The sequence below is a fragment of the Rhinolophus sinicus genome, linkage group LG16, assembly GCF_036562045.2.
Source record: "Rhinolophus sinicus isolate RSC01 linkage group LG16, ASM3656204v1, whole genome shotgun sequence".
Taxonomy (NCBI): domain Eukaryota; kingdom Metazoa; phylum Chordata; class Mammalia; order Chiroptera; family Rhinolophidae; genus Rhinolophus; species Rhinolophus sinicus.
In genome coordinates, this window is record NC_133765.1 from 33,848,046 (window position 1) to 33,867,051 (window position 19,006).

At 41.3% G+C, this 19,006-nt stretch overlaps 1 protein-coding gene across 3 annotated transcripts in view; it reads right to left on the minus strand.

The window, feature by feature from the left end:
- Nucleotides 1–18,950, minus strand: part of ANAPC5 (anaphase promoting complex subunit 5) — a 32,109-nt gene extending 13,159 nt beyond the window's left edge. The window contains exons 1-10 of one of the 3 annotated variants that reach the window (XM_074321742.1): nt 18,640–18,927; nt 16,766–16,863; nt 15,899–15,978; nt 15,325–15,434; nt 14,290–14,482; nt 7,909–7,975; nt 5,646–5,747; nt 4,461–4,651; nt 825–906; nt 86–175 (exon numbers count right to left, since the gene is read on the minus strand). In XM_074321742.1, coding sequence (XP_074177843.1) covers nt 86–175; nt 825–906; nt 4,461–4,651; nt 5,646–5,747; nt 7,909–7,975; nt 14,290–14,482; nt 15,325–15,434; nt 15,899–15,978; nt 16,766–16,825 — 975 coding nt within the window. In that variant the 5' untranslated portion in view covers nt 16,826–16,863; nt 18,640–18,927. Of the gene's footprint in view, nt 1–85; nt 176–824; nt 907–4,460; nt 4,652–5,645; nt 5,748–7,908; nt 7,976–14,289; nt 14,483–15,324; nt 15,435–15,898; nt 15,979–16,765; nt 16,864–17,650; nt 17,765–18,639 lie in introns of all 3 variants that reach the window. The other 2 variants (XM_019734088.2, XM_019734087.2) reach the window with 2 other exon arrangements.
- Nucleotides 18,951–19,006: the final 56 nt, after the last annotated feature.

The following is a 19,006-nucleotide window of genomic DNA, read 5'->3' on the forward strand; positions in this document are numbered from 1 at the left end:
TAATTAATAATTAAGGTCATATGAAACTACCAAGAATAAAACCACACCATTTATTTAAACAATGTCACAGGATGATGAGCCTTACCGGTAACCCAAAATGTACTGCTTTCTTCACGGAATGCTCTAACAGAACATAGCTATCGGATCTCTTCTGCCCCAGCACATAAAGCCAGCTCTGGTAAGAGAAATCATCAAAATATATCCTAACAGTGAAATGGTTACTGTCCTATTGAAATATCAGCATGGTTGCAAAAAATAATTAACAAGGGACAAAATAAATCCTCCAACATGCTCTTTCATGAATGATGAACTTAAGTAAACCTGTCAAACACAGGAAAACTGTCAAACAAGCCACTGACTTTCTTCACTTCTGACAGCAGTGAGTGTCAAGTGTTCCAGAAAAAAAAGCATGAAGCCCCCATATGGCCTTTAACTGAGAAAGTGAGATTCTCAGGTGATTGTTAAATGAATCCAGCATTTTACTTGTGCTTGGTTTTTACTTATGCTTTTACAGGACAACGTCTCAACCAGCGACAAGGTGCTGCATACACCTTTTTGTTAATGCCAATGTTTAATGTGATAGTTTTTCACGGCAAATTGCACTAAAATTTGTCGGTAAGAGACACCGCCCAAGCAAAACAGATGTCGTGAATTAAGACAGATAAATACAGTTGCCTTTCCTGCATTCCCATGACTACCTAACTACTGTCCCGTCACTGCTAAGGACCTTTGCTCCAACGACAAAACAACTCGATTCGAACGGGGCCTTCCAAAGGCCAACTCAACCCATGGGCAGAACTCCCAAGGCAGGAGGGTGGCCTCACCAAGCAATGCTGGAGACACACGTGATCGTTGGACTCCTGGGCAATCCGAATCGCCTCCTGCAGGGCGAGCTCTGCCTGTTGACTAAGGAAAGAATGAACATTAATCTCAATAACAATCACAAACATGCACCAGCAACAGTAGCAGGAAACCGTCTGTACAGTAATTCATCTGAGTGCAGGCCTCTGCGTTGGGAGCTGTACTGATGGGCTTATTCCCCTGAGGCAGTCCCCTCCCCCAGCAGCAAGAAACATTAACAAAGGAGACAGAAGACAGGCCCCTTCTAAGGTGGATTTCTACTAAAAAGGGAATCAGGGATTAGCTTTTCTTGATATCAGCTCCAAGAGTTTTATTTTAGCTGTCTGTGGCTAAGGGAAGGGGCAAGGAGCGAATACAGTATTTTACTTTTCACTGTATTCCCTTCTGCATTATTTGAATTTTTTTTTATTATTTTTTTTTTTACTATGGCATTTGACACTTTTTCCCAAAACTAATTTTAAAAAGTATTTTGAGGATGATCCACTTCTGATATTTTTTTTTCCCTGCTCATGTGATTCCCCTCCATCTGGGATGTCTCCCCCTAATCTCTCAACTTCTGAGGAAATTCAGCAAAACGTTCTTGGCTCTACTGAACTCTCACTTCTGAAAATTCCCACAGAAATGCTATCTGTACCCCACCTTGCAATGCTTGATTAAAAACTACTGTGGGTCATCTCTTTATTTAATCTGTGTTCATTTTATTTTTTCAACTAGTTGATAAACCTGTAGAGGACCTGGGTAATGTCTTAAAGTTTGGGTTTCCCAGTGGCAAGTCACGAAATAGAAGTTCTATCAATGCTGCGTCACTGAGGCTCTCCAAATAAATTCTATGGGTGCCACTTATTTAGGGAAAAATTTATATAAGGAATTTTCTTTCAACGTGAGCTCCAGCCTCACAAAATTCATTTTAATTGGGAGAGCTGAATTGGTCCTCAACAACTACTGTGTGAATAAATAAACCAGATACACGTTTACTCATTTTACATTTCTTTCACATCCTTTTAATAATGAGGTGTAACAACATAAACTACTTGAGAGCAGGAAGCATATCTTCACACACACAGGCCCTCAGCAAATACCAGCTGACTTAACTTTATCAAACATGTGATGATCAAACACACGTTATATTTAGAAAAAAGGCTTTTGGGAGAACTATATGCTAAAACAAGACTAAAGAGAGATTATTTTTCACAGGTTGGAAGTAAAAGTGGATTATCACCAACACTGAAACTTAACGTCAGGCAAATCCTCAAAGATTTGGACTTGATGGTTTTCCACTGCTGCTAAGTAGAAAAACCTCTGATAAATTTTCAGTAACGGAGCAGGAGGCAAAATGGCTATAATATCTGAAATGCACTGGCTGTCTACTGTTTTCAAAATGCCAGGGCAGAAAGGTCTGGTGCCTCCACAAAACAGCTTCCCACGTCAGTCACAGGAAAAGCCGAGTCCTACCTGGGCCTACAGGACCCTAACTGTGCCGCCCCCCGCCCCCTTACTTAAGGCACTCTAACCACAGTACTTGCTCCTCCTCAGACACCCCCAGGAGACTACTGCCTCATGGCCTTTGCATCTGTTGTTCTAGCTGATACATGACTCACTCCCTAAATTTCTGTTCAAATACTAAGGTAGCAGTGGTCAGGGAGGGCTGACCTGCTACCTTAATATTTAGAGATTTACAAACCGAGGGAGGGAGAGATCTGTGCGTATACCTGGAGGAAGAGTGTTCCTTAGGAAAACAATAGCACCCCCTACCCTCACTCTCTAAACCCCCTACCTGACCTACTACTGCTGGTATATGTTTAGTGTTATTTGCTGTTTCTCTCTCCCACTGTAAACTCCATGAAAACAGGGGCCTTTTCCTCTTTTTTCACTGCTATATCTCCAGCACCTAGAACAGTGCCCAGTACACAGTAGATGCTTAATAAACAACTATAAAGATTTTCAAGAAATCTCCACAGTTCTATTAGTTAAGTGACAAAGATTTACACAGGCCCATAGTTTCAGGACTAGAAACAAAGACTGGACTTGAGTACATCAGGAATTAATTACCTATTAAATTCCATGCAATTAGCTGCCTATCCATTGATAATATTGTAAATACAAATAAATTTTGTACAAAAGGTTATTTATATCTAGAAGGCTGTATATAAATTTCTAAACCCTAGGGAAAGCTGTTTTGAACACAGAAACAGGGTATTGATAAATATTACAAATGGTGTTGCTATTTATCATGCTACGTAAGAAAGGAAAGACCCCGATCAAGAGGTATTAAAGCTGGGCAGACAAAAAGAAGCTGATTATTAAAAGATAATATTGAATCTCACAAAATCATGGTGTGTGGAGTAGCCAAACATTACCAGGTACAATTATCAAGCTGATGCTTCAATTGTCTTAATGGCACCCCCTGTTCTAGGCTTGAGAACCCCACTGGCATCTTTCTCAGAGGATTTCTGCAGGGGAAACTTCTTTCTTTTAATGAGGAAAACTATTTTGCCCTGTAACTTGCACTTACCATCTCTCGCTCATCTCTAGTAGTCACAACCACGACCAATGTAACCGTGGTCGTAGCCCACGACCAAGCCCTTTCCACATGACCTTTTATTACATGAATATGTCAGACACGCATTTAGCCAAATCATTTTTCTTCAGGTTAAACATTCTCACAACCTTCCTATATAATTGATATGACATGGCTTTGAATGGCTCCAATGAGACTGTCCCCCATACAAGCTCCGGCTCATCTATGTCCCTTTTAAAATGTGATAACCAGAAGTTAACAGAACTTCCTGGGTGTTGCCTGGCCCACACAGCAAGAGGGAAAACTCTCAATTCTTGAACTCTGGACACTCTGTTTCCATTAATACACCCTAGAGTCCCGATTCAAAGATACCTATAGCAGAAACCACATTTCTCTCAAATAGGAAAAAGTCACAGGGGGTGGAGAGACTCTTTGAATCAGTGATTTTCTATCTTTTCACCATTATTCACATTATTTCATTGTTTATAAAAGAGCCTCCATGTTTTGAAAATTTTTTACCATTTAACTCTATTTACTAAATAACTGATCAGTTTTTCTATTTTTATTCATTAAAATGATAGGCATATGTTAGCAATGGCATAAGCCAAGTGTCATCTGACTGAGCATAAACATGGGACTTTTAATAAGCCAGTGCAGTCTTTCATCCAGTAAAGGCACAACTTCCTTTTGGTTTTTTGAAATACTGTAAATAGCTTTTGCATCCCTATTATTACCTCCGAAAAATCCTTTTGGGACTCTCTGGCCTAATGACCCAATTTCCTCTTAATTCAAAGGCTGTTGTTCTTAGAAGTAATGAAAGAAAGAGGCCACGTATTAAGACCGTAATGCTAAGTAGTGACACCAGGGGGCAGAACGTTTAGGTAGAAGGTTTTCATTAACTTCTGTCCTGTGAAAAAACTTCCCTTTTGGAAGTTATTGACAAGTCCAGGTCAGTCAGTCAGCACCCTTCCTTTCTTTTCTTCTTCTTTTTAATACAGCATTAAAAAAAAAAAAATCATCTCAATTAACATTTGACGTTATGTCTTCAATCTCTGCCTGGATAAACCATCTATAAACTTACTAGTGTCCGAAGCGGCAGTGCAGGGCGGCCAGGTTCAGAGCAGCGTATCTCAAGCTCCGGCCGTAGCCCTCTTCCCCGTTACTTTTGCTTTCGGCTCCAGTAAGAATCAGGCGGTCAAAATAATGCAGGAGGCTGTGTGTTGAGCTGAAAACATCTTGGACCCGGAGGTTGTTTAAGTAGCTGAGATAATGCTAAAACAAGAAACAGTCCCCTTAATGTAAATGTACCGCTTCCTCTTGTGTGAGACAAATTCAGTCCCACTTACTGGCTGCAGACACCCAGGTATCCCCTACCCTTCTAACAAGACAGCCGTAGTTTAGGTTCATATTTCCCCCCCAGGCAGAGAAAACAGGTTCAAGATACAATGGTTTGTTTCCTCCCAGAAGGAGACCTCAAATGAAAAACAGGAGTGCCATTAGTATGCACGTCAGCATTTTATCCTAAACTACATCCACTGTGTCACTGGTTCTACCAGGTGACATGTGAGGATGGAGAGGCCACTCACCTAGCTCGGGGAGTAAGGAATATTGAGAGTTCAAAACTAAAGATTTTAAAACCTAAATTGATATTAAAAACTATACAATTAATTTTTCTAAATGTCCAAGTTAAAACACAGTGATACTTGTACTAGTCTACCAAGTTAATTATTTTCTATCTTGAAACTGTTTTCATTTTGTTTGATTTCTCTGATTTAAAATTCCCTCCAAACAGGCAGATCCCAGTTACCAGGGAGCAAAACAGGTATCTTTCTACATGTGCATAAAGTCACATGCCAAAGCCAGGTGCTATTAAGAAAAGTTTTTCAGGGTAAAAATCCATTAAGGAATGGTGTTATTTGACCTTAAACACAAAACAAAAACTACACTGACAAAAGTGGAGAAAGGAAAGAATTTTTAGGAACTCAATTCTTAAAAAACTCGGTCACCTCTATCACGCCCATTATTCACAACATCAGAGAGACGACGAATGAAAGAGAACATCATTAGGTTGAAGCAATCCCTACTGGGCCAGGGGTCGGGGCGGGAGGGACAACTGCCACGCAGGCTGAGCTATTTACTTGCCCTCAACATGGTTTCTTCCCAAGAATCTAGGCCAGTACCGATCCTCCTTTGCATGGCTCCCAGATATGGAGAGTAGCCTTGTTGTTTCTTTTCCGCTCAGCAACAAATTCTGGAAAAGACTCACCGCTTCAGCAAAATCAGGATTAAATTTCAACAAGTTGTTCAGTTCTTTCTGCAAAGAAGCTGGAGTGAGGGCTTTGGTCTCATCATTCTTTAACAAAGAAGCCTGAAACGTAAACATGACAACTCAGTAGACAGAAACGGCCAGTAAACGTGGAAACGTCATACTAAACAGCATCATCTGATTCTTTTCTTTTCTGCGGCTACTCTCTCCTCTTGACCAGAAAGAACACTGTTCCCTCTTCTTGAAACAGTAAGCCTCCCCATCCACACACTCCTCCCATGCAAACAACTGCTAATCCTTCAGGCCGCAATGTAGATACCATGTTTCCCCGAAAATAAGACTGGGTCTTATATTAATTTTTGCTCCAAAAGACACATTAGGGCTTATGTTCGGGATGTCGTCCTGAAAAATCATGCTCAGGCTTCTTTTCTGGTTAGGTCTTATTTTCAGGGAAACACAGTAAACCTACTTCTAACCTTCTAGACTAGGTAAGGTCCTATAAGCCCCTACTTGCTCCCATAAGCCCCTGCACTAACCCATCCTGTAGTACTTACCAAGCTATATAAAAAGTGCCAGTCTGACCCCACCCACAGGCGGTAAGCCCCTTCAAGGCCGGCAGAGTGTGTTACAGGGCTGCAAAGGGCCGTATGGCACCCAGTTGCCCTACTCGTAGTTATTTGTTTCAAATGGATGGTATCAGCAATGATTATATAAAACATGTAGAACACTAGTTCCAAATTAAATATTAGCACTTAACTGGGTTATAGACACTTCAATTCTATCTAGACAAATTTTTCTTTATAAGTGATAATAATTTCTAAGTCCACTTTAATTCATTATATCATTATAGAAGATTCCAAAACTATGGAAAAGCATACAGACAACAAAAACCACCTGTAATCCCTCTACCCAGAAATAACACTATTAATTCTTCAGTGTATCTTATTCCAGTGTCTTTTGTGTATGTGTGTTTATATAAGTATGTATATGAGTATACATATATGTACACACGATATTTTTAACAAAATTAGAACACATAATTTTCCTTCCTGCTCTTTTTACTTAATATTATTACAGACTTTGTCTCATCATCAAAGTCTTTGAAAATATGATTTTTAAAGCAAAAGTATTAACCCTTTGACTGTCATATTTATTGCAAATACTGTCTTCATTTTGTTGTTTGGCTTTTAATGTTGTGAGAACGTGTTCTGACATGCAGACATTTTTAATTTTGATGCTGGAAAATCAAATGATCCTCTCCTATGTGTTTCTTTCACAGCTTTTATGTTTAGAAAGTCTTTCCCCACCCAGAGATCAATTAAAAGTTTATAGTTCTTTCTAGTTTAATTACAGCTTTAAATATTTACATTTATCCCTTTAATCCATCTGTAATATACTGAGGTGTGAGGCTCCAGCTCTATTTTCTCCTCTATAGTTAACCAATTGTCTAGATGGGTTTTTCTAATCTGTTTGAAATTTCATCTGCAGGGATGTTTCTACCACTTTTATCTAGAACTAAACATTACATTTTCTGCAGACAGAAAATTAAGATAAAAATTAGGGAAAACTGGGAAGTTCAACAAAAACAATCAAAATTCTATGCTTGAAAATAACATGAGAGAAAAATGTTCAGCTTCTATTACTGAAAAATGAAAAAGCATGGCTCAAAAATACCAGCAAAGTGTTTGGGGTGAAGTGTACTGATGTCTGCAACTTGAAATGCATAAAAAAGAAGGAAGGAAGGAAGGAAGGAAGGAAGGAAGGAAGGAAGGAAGGAAGGAAGGAAGGAAGGAAGGAAGGGAAAAAAGAAAGAAATGGAAAGAGGATAGGTAGATACATGTGATTAATAGCAAAATATTAATTGTAGGAAGTAGGTGATAGGTATATGGGTATTCACTGCATAATGCTTTTCAATTTTTCTTTCTGTTTGAAAATGTCCATAATAAAATGTTGGAGAAAGGGATGTAAGTCTTCTAAATCATGTTTAGAAGCATGTTTGGGAGTTGTATTCATCACACACCATTACTAAAAGAACCTGTACTATAACTTTAATAGAAAAATAAAATCCCTCACAAAATAGGAAGGGCCACATAGTGACATTTGCATTGTTAGTGAAGAAAGAGGGCCAAGAGTAAGCGATAATGCAAGAGTAGGGGATAATTTGCCAATAAACCTACTAATATAACAGGCGTATCCCGTACCATATTATACAATGTCACAGAATTTTAAAGAAAGTTCATGATAAATTACAGAATAAACATACCTGTTGAGAAAGAAAAAATTCTGCTTGTTTTTGGGACAGTGGACCACTACAAGATACCTCTTCTTCTCTAGAAAAAAACAAAACAAAAATAATATAAAGAATTACAGCACAGTGAAAATGGTAATGCTTAAAAGTCAAATACATTCTTTAAGAGAAGAGTTCACAAACTGTGACCTGTCAAACAATATAATCATGGACACATACAGATCTAAATTCTACCCAGCTCTTAGCGTGATCTTTCTAAAATGCAAAGTGATCGTGCTGTCCCTGATTTAGAGCCCTTCAATGGATCCTATCAGCTTCCAGAATGAAGTCTACATGTTCAGCAGGGCAGGTGCAATGCTTCCTCAGTGGTCCTACCTCCCACCTCTCTCCTTCGCCTTCTCTTCCTCACCTACACTCCAGCCCTGATGAGCTCCTTCCAGGTCTCCAATCAGGACAAGACAAGAAGCCCCCCCCAGCCCCAACCCCGACTTCCTCTATGCAGGGCCCATTTTCCCGCTCGGCTAGACTGTTGCACACCAGCCATCACTCTACATTACCTCAAGTGTCATACCCTCTAAGAATCTCTCCTGAAACCTCTCATTTGAGCTGCCACTGTCTCCTAGGGATGCTTATCACAGCACTTGTATCCCCACTGGCGAGCATGGTGGTTCTTACCCGCAATGGTATGTGAATACCCAGTGCCAGGCCCTGTGCCATGCCCAGGCACACAGGCACTCAGAGTTTGGGAAATGAATGAATGAAGAGTTTCTAACTCCATGCTACAGAGACAAGATGGTACTCTATTCAAGAGCAGGAAACAGAGGCTTCACCTAAGAAATAACCATCTGCCTGGAAGTTTAGATTACAAAGAACCAATGAACAAGACATGTACTACTGTAAATCTAGATGTGACAAATCTGTACATTTGTCAATAAGACAAACAGTCTTCTTTTGAGGGCAAAGTATCAATATTACCCTTTTGCCACATGACTCTGACGAAAAGGCTTCTCTATAAAGGACTGTGATAAGTATAAAAATCAGGATTTACTCACAGTAACACTTGTATAAGCACCTGGGTCTAATACAGCAGTTCTCCAACTGTCTCATGCAAACAATATGTAAACAGGTATTCTAAAAAAAGTGCTTCTGAGGTTAAATAATTGGGGGAAAGTTGTATACTCTGTCTCACTTTGAGAGGAGTGATGCACATTAGAGAATTCCAACAAAAGAAACTTGACTTTTGTTTAACACACCATTGACTAAACTCACTGGTACCAAGAGTCCTTCCCTCACACCTCTCAAGAAGCACTAGTGTTCCATAGAAAACACTCTGGGAAGAGCTGCTCTAATACGCTCTTGGTTTCATTTCCAATAAATATCACCTAACAACCCTAAGGCAGTGTATCATCGCAGCTGCCAAGAACCGGCCCTGACCCAGGCCTAACAAAGATCTGTGACACAATAGTGACCCAGAGGGAAATGGAAAAAAAAGCCACAGGCCAAGTTCTCAAATGGAAAACAGTTAAGTGTCTGGGCAATAACAAGCCCTTTTCTCTTAACATGTCCTTAAACAAAATAAGCCCAAGGCTTGAAATAAATATGACTCTCCACAAAAAGGCTAGAGACAGGTGCGAGTCTGAGTGAAACTGGACACACCACTACCAGCCCCGTCCTCCTCTAAGGTCCATGATGCTCAGTGTTACCAAATGCTTGATTTACCTAAACCCTGTCCTGAAAACAGATTTGGGGTTGCGTATAATAAAGGACAGAGGAGCACAGGAGCAAAGCTTAATAAAATAGAGATCATCAGAGTCATGCAACGTAAAACTGCTACAAATGAAGGCAAATACAGTTATTACAAATGAAGATCACATTTGGCTCTGGTTTCCATGGTGGCAACCGTGGCCGACATAAACAAGCTTGGGAAGAGCGAATAAAAGTATCATGGCCCAAAGCATGCTTTACTGACTCATCCTTTGCTTCCTAGGCCAAAATACATGCAGGAGAAAGTAACTCTCAAGCCACAGAGGCATTCCTTTCAGGAAAAGGGCTCAAGTATACTTTGTTTATGAATCCAGTTCTCAGCTGGACAGAAGTTTAGACATACTAGTGCCGTGAATCAAGGGCACTTAACCTGGGCCCATGGATGGGCTTTAAGGAGTCCATGAACCTTGTAAAACCACAAGCAAAGTCTGCACGGATGTACATTTTTAATGTGGAGGTCGTGCATGGCATTCAGCAGATTCTCAAAACAAGTCTGCAAACTCTTCTAAAGAGCTTAGATCTACCATTACAATTGAAAAATTAAAAATATAACATAGGATTGATCAATCAACAAACTTTTGTTCTGCGTACTTGCAATGCATAAAACACTAGTTGAGGTGCCGGGGGCAATACAATGTCTTAATGGGCTTACCGTCTATTAAGGCTACGAAGGCTAAGACCAGCCATGTGAAAGCTGGCAGTAAACGACAAACACCAAGGATGAATCCAAACTCTGTACTCAGGAAAGGGAGAAACCACTGCAGCTGGAGTGGTGAGGGACTTGAAAGTCGGGAAGGAGCGGGGGAAACGATGAGGACGGGAGAAAGCATTCCAGGACAAGAAAACGAAAGAGGCAGAATGGGAACAGGCCGGGCATGTTACAGGGAGACAAGCAGACCTGGCTGGCCGGGGTAAAGGATCCAAGTTGAGAAGGTAAGGTCAGAAAGGTCAACTGTGGACGGCCTTCCACAGCAGGCTGGGAGAATGTGTGGAATCTCTGGCGCTCTCTGAACAGGGTAGTGACAGGACGAAGCAGGGGACAGGAGGCACTGAGACAGAACAGCTACTAAACATTCAAGGAGACCACAAGGACCTGAGCCCTTCCGAGGGGTGTGGCCAGAGGGGGTGACCCAGCCCTTCCTCCCAGCCTTACGCTCTCAGGCCACACCACCCTCCCTCCCATCCCTCCACATTGGCAGCCTGTCCTGTCTGGGCAACTCTTCTCCGGGCCAGCTAGCTTCATCACCCAGCTCCCAGTCTTAAAGAGGCCTTCCCTAACAGTACCCCCATTATTCTCTGTCCTTGTGTCCCATTTCATGTCTTTATTGCACCGACACTCTCTGAAATTACATTACTTTATTAATATAGTTACCTCTCTATTACCTGACCCTCTCCACCTAACTCCACGAGGACAGGGACACTCCGCTTTTCACTGACAGCACAGCACCTAACTTAGTCCCTGGCACACAGGAAGTAGTCAGTAAGTATTGGTTGAATACATTTAATGAATTGGGAGTTATATGAAATCACTGGCAAGTGAAGAAATACTGGAGAATTTCTACTTTCGTTAGGTCCTTTTAGAAGCACCGAGAAGATGCAGTTCCCGCAGCTTGCAGACTAGCCGCCTTCACTCACGCTCACGTGGTGTAATCCTATAGGCTGGACTTCAATTGCAGGACACAAAGCTGCCCCTGAGCAAAAGGAGGCTGAAGGCAAATTTCGGTTTGCACTTTCTTCTGCAATTGGATTTTTAAAGACACCTGATAAACATTTGTTGCCTGACTATCCCCTTCCTTAAATTAACAGTTGGGTTCCATTTTCAAATAGGAATAATTTCATTGTTAGATGGGAGATTTGCAAGCTATTCAATATTACTTTCCCTCTTCTAATTTCAGTACAAATTTCTAGGGCAAAAAAAAATCCTGTCCCTGGAGAAAAGGAATCTAAAAACATTCCAATAACTCAAAAAACAACAGAAGAAAGGGCTAAAGTGAGAAGCTTCTCGTAATGCAACAAACATTAGAAAAGATCACACAAAGAAAAACATGAAATTTTCTTTTTTAAAAGCATCAAGAAATATAAGTAAATATATCTTGTAAAATAAACAATATCCCATACCAAGTAAAATTGTTTCTTTTTGGACAAAGGATTATACTATTTAATTAGAATAACATTTAAATAACATATTTCTTTTATTTCAGTGATGAAATTCAGCTGACTAAATGTATACTATTTTCTGAAACCATATACCTTAACACTAAATACAATGGATTACACACTAATGAATTCTGAGAATAGGATAAAATAAAAAAGATGCAGTTAGACCTAATAAAAGCAGGTTAATTTAGGAGAAAGCCAAATTATAGTAAGAAAAGTGTGAATTTTAACATTTCTGAATAAGTGACATTCTGCTACTTTAAGCACAGAAAGTAGCTAGAACAAAGATCACACTGTTACCTGGAAGCCTTCCTTAGAGAAGAATAGTAGTAAAAAAAATTAGAGAAGAATAATAGTATTTGTTGACTTTACTAAACACTAGGTACTGTTCTAAACACTTTGTATGGCTGTATCATTTAATTCTCACATCCACCCTCTGAGGAGGTGCCATCTCCCCCATTTTGCATTAAAAGAAATTGAAGCACAGAGAGGATGAGTGACTGGCCCAAGGTCTGACAGGGAATAAGGGAAGGAGCCAGAATGCAAACTCAGTGGTCTGACTCCAGGGCCAGACCCTCAGCCCTGCACTATATTCCTTTCCAAGACGTGAGAAGCATTGTTAAGCAACGCTAAGTGAGGGAGGTTTGGGAAGGAGTTAATGGTACTATAGTCTTGCCCCCAGGATGTACTGAACGAATCACGTAACTCACAGGAACTGCAGGGAAGCATTCTCTGTCTACACACAGTCACCACCCCACCCCACCCCCACCTGCAAGGGGCCTCTCCAGGCTGCTCAGGGCAGGCGAGGCTTACGTAAATCAGAGCTCTGAACACACTGGATTGTGATGATCTGTTTACGTGTCCATCTTCCTCACCACACTGTCAGCTACTTGAGATCAGGGAATATGAAATACACACACACACACACACACACACACACACACACACACACGTTTTCCCCTCCAAGTACAAGTAGTTGATTTGGGACGTGATCCCAGGTAACAGTTGGGGAGAGAAGAGAGACAGCGAAGAAAAGGAAGTCAACAAGAAGTGTGTTATGGGACAAGATACCAGCGTGGGCGATAAAATATGTATTTTAATTTTCTGCACTCATTTATCCGATACCTATTTACAGACACACTGAGCCGGACACTGTACCAAGTGCTGGGAAAAATGCAGGGAAACAAGACAGAAAGGGTCTTAGCTCTGAAGGCGTGCAGAGGCAGAGGGAACAGATATAAACAAGTAAGCAAATAAATGTAAAAAGCTACTTAGTGATGAGAGCTATTAGGAAATAAAGAGCTGGACGTATCTGGGATGGAGGTTACTTCAGCTATGTGGTCGGGGGAGGCCTGTGTGAGGACGTGGGAGTGAGAGCTGAATGGTGAAAGGGAACAAGCGAGGTGAGAAGCCAGAGCTGACCAGGCAACCTGAGGCAGAAATCAGCTTGGGGTAGTCACGAAACTGACAGCAAGCAGAGCAGCTAGACGGCTGAAGGTGAAGGGAGAGTAAGGAGAACAAGGTGGGGTAGGTGACAGGGGCCAGACCATGCAGGCAGAGGCCGTGGCAAGCTTGGCTTTCTGTCTGAATTCCAAGGACAGTCAATGAGGGTTTAGGGTAGAAGCGGGCCATGGTGTGATTTACACCCATACAGGTGCCCATGCATGCTCCCTACGGATTGCAGAAGACAAGAGTGGAGGCCAGGAGACGAGTCAGGACCCTGGAGAAGTCATCCAGAAAGATTACGGGGGGAGCAGGGATGACAGAAGTGAACTATTCCAAAAGTACTGTGGAGGAAAGACTGACTGACTGGGTGTGCTCACAGACTGGCTGTTGGGGTGAAGGAGGAAGGAACCCAGGCCACCCTAGGTTTCGAACAACTAGGTGAGCAGTGCCACCACATTCCCAGCGGTTACTTAAACTTTAGTAGGCACTCAATAAATTTTCACTGAATTAATCAACTGTTCATTTACTCTGATGTAATGAACACTACCAGTCGGGGTCCCAGCAGAAAACAAATGGCACATTCACACAGGGTAATTTGAGAAGAGTTTAATAAATTACCACTTACAAAAATGGGGGCACACAGTCCCCGGGGCTGGTAACAGCGGGGCACCTTACACACCAGGCCTGGGAAATCGCCCTAGTTGCCGGACCCCTGAGGAATGCAGGGAGGGCTACCTGATCAGAGCTGTGACCTTAAGCTGGGCCACTGTGACCCCGAAGGAAGGGAGCCAGCGAATCACCACCCTGATCTTGGCCCTCCTTGGCCCTCCGACTTCCCACCAGTGCCTCCCAATCAGAAGTCGGAGGGCAAGGAGCCCACTGACGTAGCCCATGTGGGCCAACTTCCTAGATCCGGAGGGGCAAAAACATGACAGCCAGCACACGAACTCTGAATGAATGAGGACGGACTGCACCTGTAACTACACTGTTTTGCAGGAAAAAGATCCCGGACAGAAAAACCCAAGTTACCTTATAGATACATCAAGTTCTTCTTTTTCCATTTTTCTTTCGCCCTCCTCTGTGCTGGTCAGTTCCATATCAGCATCCTCCACTGTCTTTTTCTCACCATTTTGGAAGTACTGTTGAAGGGCAGTGTACAGTTTAAACACTTGACTGAAAGAAAGCTTACTGTAGGCCAAGATCATGTGACGCAGAAATAAACCTACAACGTAAGACACAGACAAGGTGAAGGCACTAAAAGAAATCAGGCTACACAAATTTTGATGAATATTTGTTGCAATTCTTCCTTCAAAAGAATCAAAGAGACACTTGCGGTAGCTATTCCCTCCATCTAGAATGTTCTTCCCCCATCCTTTATAAATCTGGTTTCTTCTTATTCAGGGCTCAGTCCACCCACCTGCTCGCTATCATCTTTAGCCACCCAATATATTTTCTCGTGGCTGTTATAACTATCTGAAATTATCGTATTTGTTTACTTTTTACCATCTGGCCCCACCCACCAGACTGTAGTCTCCATAAAAAGAAGGCCCGTGCCTCTCTTGTAAGTCCACATCCTGGCATACAAGAGCCCAATAAATAACAGAGGTGGAATAACAAAAACGACCTTGCAAAAACAGCCAGATGGACGGAGCCTGGGTATACAGCTAATACAACAGCATCAAGAAGTTTCATGTACGCCCTCACCTTCTAAACTGTATCACTAACATATTCTTACTTATCTCTCTTCATACAAGTTTAGTTGGTGACTTTGACTTAGAGTTGTGCAATGCAGTCAAGTGACCCCCAGGACTGTGAGAAAGAGCTGAGAAACCCTAAAAACCCCCGGGACCAGGCTAATACCTTGACTATTATAGACAAAACAGAAGACGCTTTTCCACAAGACAGTTATTTAAATATAGATCAAAATGGCAAGGCAATGTAAGCAAACCAAAGCATGTCCAACTCCCCCAGTGTTTATTCAGTGTAGAGTAAAGATAGACGTGATTTAGAAAGTCGCTCACTTCAATGAAAACATTCTCTGCTCTCTTTAGAAGAGCTTCATACCTACTACACTCGTTTTGTGAACCTCTGGTTCAGTTCCAGAAAAAGAATCCGAAAGGTCATCAAAAAATTGTTCCATATCCTTCAATTCGCCTTCAGCCATCAGTTTGATCCTGAATGAGAAAATTGAGGTGCATATTTTAGGAAGGCCCTGTGAACACCTTCCCACATTTCATATTCCACAATTATCGAAAGAAATCTATTTTAAAAGCAATCCGGAGATTCATATTAAATGACGGCATATAAAACAAACTTGATAATCCAAAATGTCACTCCCATATTCTAAAAAGTATCATCACTGATGTTTTCTTGATCATAGAATTTGTCACAATAACACATCAGCAAGTAAAGATGGAATGCTCAGCAACGTTTCAAAAGAACAAGGTAAATCTATACAGAAAAATAAATTTTGAAGCAGTGTGTTTAATGTTAACCACTTTTCCAAAAAAGTTTAAAGTACTTAGGAAAACAACATAGAGTGATCAAGATATCTTTTTAAAAGAATTGCCACGTGCCCTTTTAACATTTTATCTACTTTGACATCTTTTCATATATATATACAGAAAATGAACTTTACCTGATCTGCACTGAATTTGCCAGCTGAGGACAAGATTCTTCAATTAACTTGTACAGTTTGGACAATGTAATATCTGGGCCCTGGGTAAAGGAGAGATAGGGAGGTTATGGGCAAATTTTAAAGAGGTAAAGAATGATAAACAGCTATAAACATGAATTCACTTATCAATCTCTCTGCTTTAACAATTATTCCAAACACGAAATCTCAAATCAGGAAGGGAAAAATACCTGTCCCTCTAACCCAATGCAGTAATACATGACACTTGCACAGCATTCTCATTTAGTCAGTGGAATGGCTTCAAATGGAGAAAAAGCCTAGGATCTGTAGTCCCAGGATCCACCATTCCTTCCTTCTTAGTGTTGTAATCATGGCAAAGTGATAGCCTCCCTGAGCTCTACATCAGGAAAATGGAGATAATAATAACCATCTCCCTTGTTTGTGGCAAAGATTAAGTAAGATAATGCTTTGCAAACTGGGAAACATTATACAAACACAGGTGCCCCGTTTTTCAAAAACATAATCTCGTTTGATCCTTCCCAAGACCTTGTAAGGCAGGCAGACATGCTACGGGTCCAAGTTCACATAAGGTATCACTAGAGACAAGAGTATGCAACCTCAGCTATCAAGAAGACTACTTTAATGGAGATTTAAAACAAAAACTGAATCTTTCTTGGAGAATAAATTGACAGTATACATGCCAATTTTACATGTGGATAACCAGCAATTCCACTTCAAGGGAAGGTATGTTCAGTATGCATTTTTTGAAATGAACAAAAACTGAAAGAACCTATCAGTCCATCAATAGTTAATTTATAATACATTATAAATTTATTTTAGTATTAATTAAAATTATGATTCTTTTCTTACTGTGGCATACAATGCAGCTGTTAAAAAGAATGAAGTAGATCTATTCAAGTGTGCTGACATGGAAAGATCTCCCTGACTTGTTCAATGAAAGAAGCAAGCTGTAGAACAGAAGTAGCAATAGTGTAAAAAAAACAAAAAAAAACAGTTAAGCAAAATTAAATTAAAAGGATACATGTATATGAGTCTACTTATAATCATATACATCTACCTATCCATAGATACATACATATAGCAAAAGGTCTAGAAAGATCCATTTTGAACTGCTACTCGATAAACAGTTGAATGAATGACCATTCACAGTGATAATCTTAGAGGGAAAAGGATTGGAGGGTATGAAGAACCATAACCTTTCATTCCATCAATTTTAGTATCATTTGAAGTTTGTACAAAGAACTTTTGTGTATTAATTGGGTAGTTAAAAATTAACTAATTTTTCAAGCCAAATAATAAGGAATTGGGGATCTGGCTGGAACGTTACTAGATGAATTCTATCCACACGTCAATTAAAACTATATAGTACTTAGGCAGGTAAAGAACCAGAAAGAAGAATCCAAAACAGAAAAACATCATGAGCAAGGCAGAAAGGTGTGTGCCTTAAGACACCACTGCTTTGTTCATTTCTCTACTTACCCATTTTTTAGTATTATGACTTTTAGCTGAATGAGAAAAACGAACTTAAAATAATAGTAACGTAGATGGGACTGGAAGCTACAAATTATAGAGGCCCCACTCCTTTTATTTAACTAACTGGGCAAGCCAGTTAAGCTCTGAGTCCTCAAAACCCCTTCTCCCCCCAACAAATACATGAGGAATAAAAAAAGCCCTTTATGGACTATATTGACTTGTAACAATGCAACTTATGGGTACTAATTTTATTAGATTTACCTCTTCAGATGCCTTAATTCGGGGGCCCAGGATCCCACACCTTTGTTTCTGCTGCCACTATTCCTGAACAGACAAATTGCTCATCCTTCACTCTCCAGCTTAACCTTCCGCTTCCTGTAAGAAGTCGGCCCCATTCACCACAAAACGGTGTATTACATTTCACTCTTCCCACGTATTTATTTAGGCGCTGTACTAGGTCTCCCGGATACAAGAGTGAACAAAAACACTCTGCCCTCATACGGGAGATAGTCTAGTAGGGGAGAGTTATCAGTCGTGTAATTACACAAATAAACGGAAAAACGGATATAAGGAAAGGTACATGTCCTACGAAAACACCTTAAAATGCTGCTAACATTGAGCGTTTACTATGTGCCACGCACTGTGAAGTGCTTCCCAAGGATCTTCTAATTTAATCCAGCCATCCCATGGCAATTTCTATTATTGTTCCCATTTTACGGAAACCAGCCATCCAAATAGGCAAGACAATCTGTCCGAGTTGCACAGCTAGTAGGAGGTAGAGCTACAATCTGAGTCTGCAAAAAGGAAATAAAACATATGAAATGCTTAGCACACAGTAAGTGTTCAAGCGATGTTCACTGTTAGCTTTACATCAGTATCACTACTTATTAAGGTCCTCTAGGATACGGCGCTTGTTTGATTCATGTCTTTAACGCGCAGGACTACGTGTAGCCCTATTTTACAAAAGACGGAGGATCTGAGAAAACACCTCTTCTACCAGTCACTCAGCTCATAAATGCGAGAGCCTGATATGAGCCTGAAAAAAAACCAAAAAAGCATGTAAAGCGCCTGGCCCATCTTAAGCACTCATTGTTAGCTGGTGGTATTAACTTTTTCCCCCCCGAGGCCCTCCAGGGTTGAGAGAATTATCTGATGAGCACCCTCGGACCACCCGTGGGTAGGTGTGTGGCACAGAGCAGGTGCTCAGTCAAGGTTTGCTGAAAGAGCAGGAGCCGGCAGGGGCCCCTCACCTGCAGGAGTGGCAGGAGCAGCTGGTTGAGCCTCCGCCGCTCCATGAGGCTGACGGCAGCCTCGCCAGTACGACCCATCTCGTTCAGCAGCACCAGCACCGCGATCTTATAAGGCGTCACCCAGTCCTTGATGCCGAACACGTTGGCGTGCACCACCCCATTGGTCATCATGGGGTTGAAGTAGAGGCTCTCGTGGACGCTGGCCATGGTGCCCCGGGACTAAACCCAGGAGCCCAGGCGCCACTAGCGCCTAAGTTCCCTTCCAGGGCACCCACCCTACGCCTCCGCACGCGGGCGCACCGAATCTCAGGAAACGGGCTTCTTCGCGCTCGCGGCATGACGTCGACCAATCAGAGCAGCCAGATCA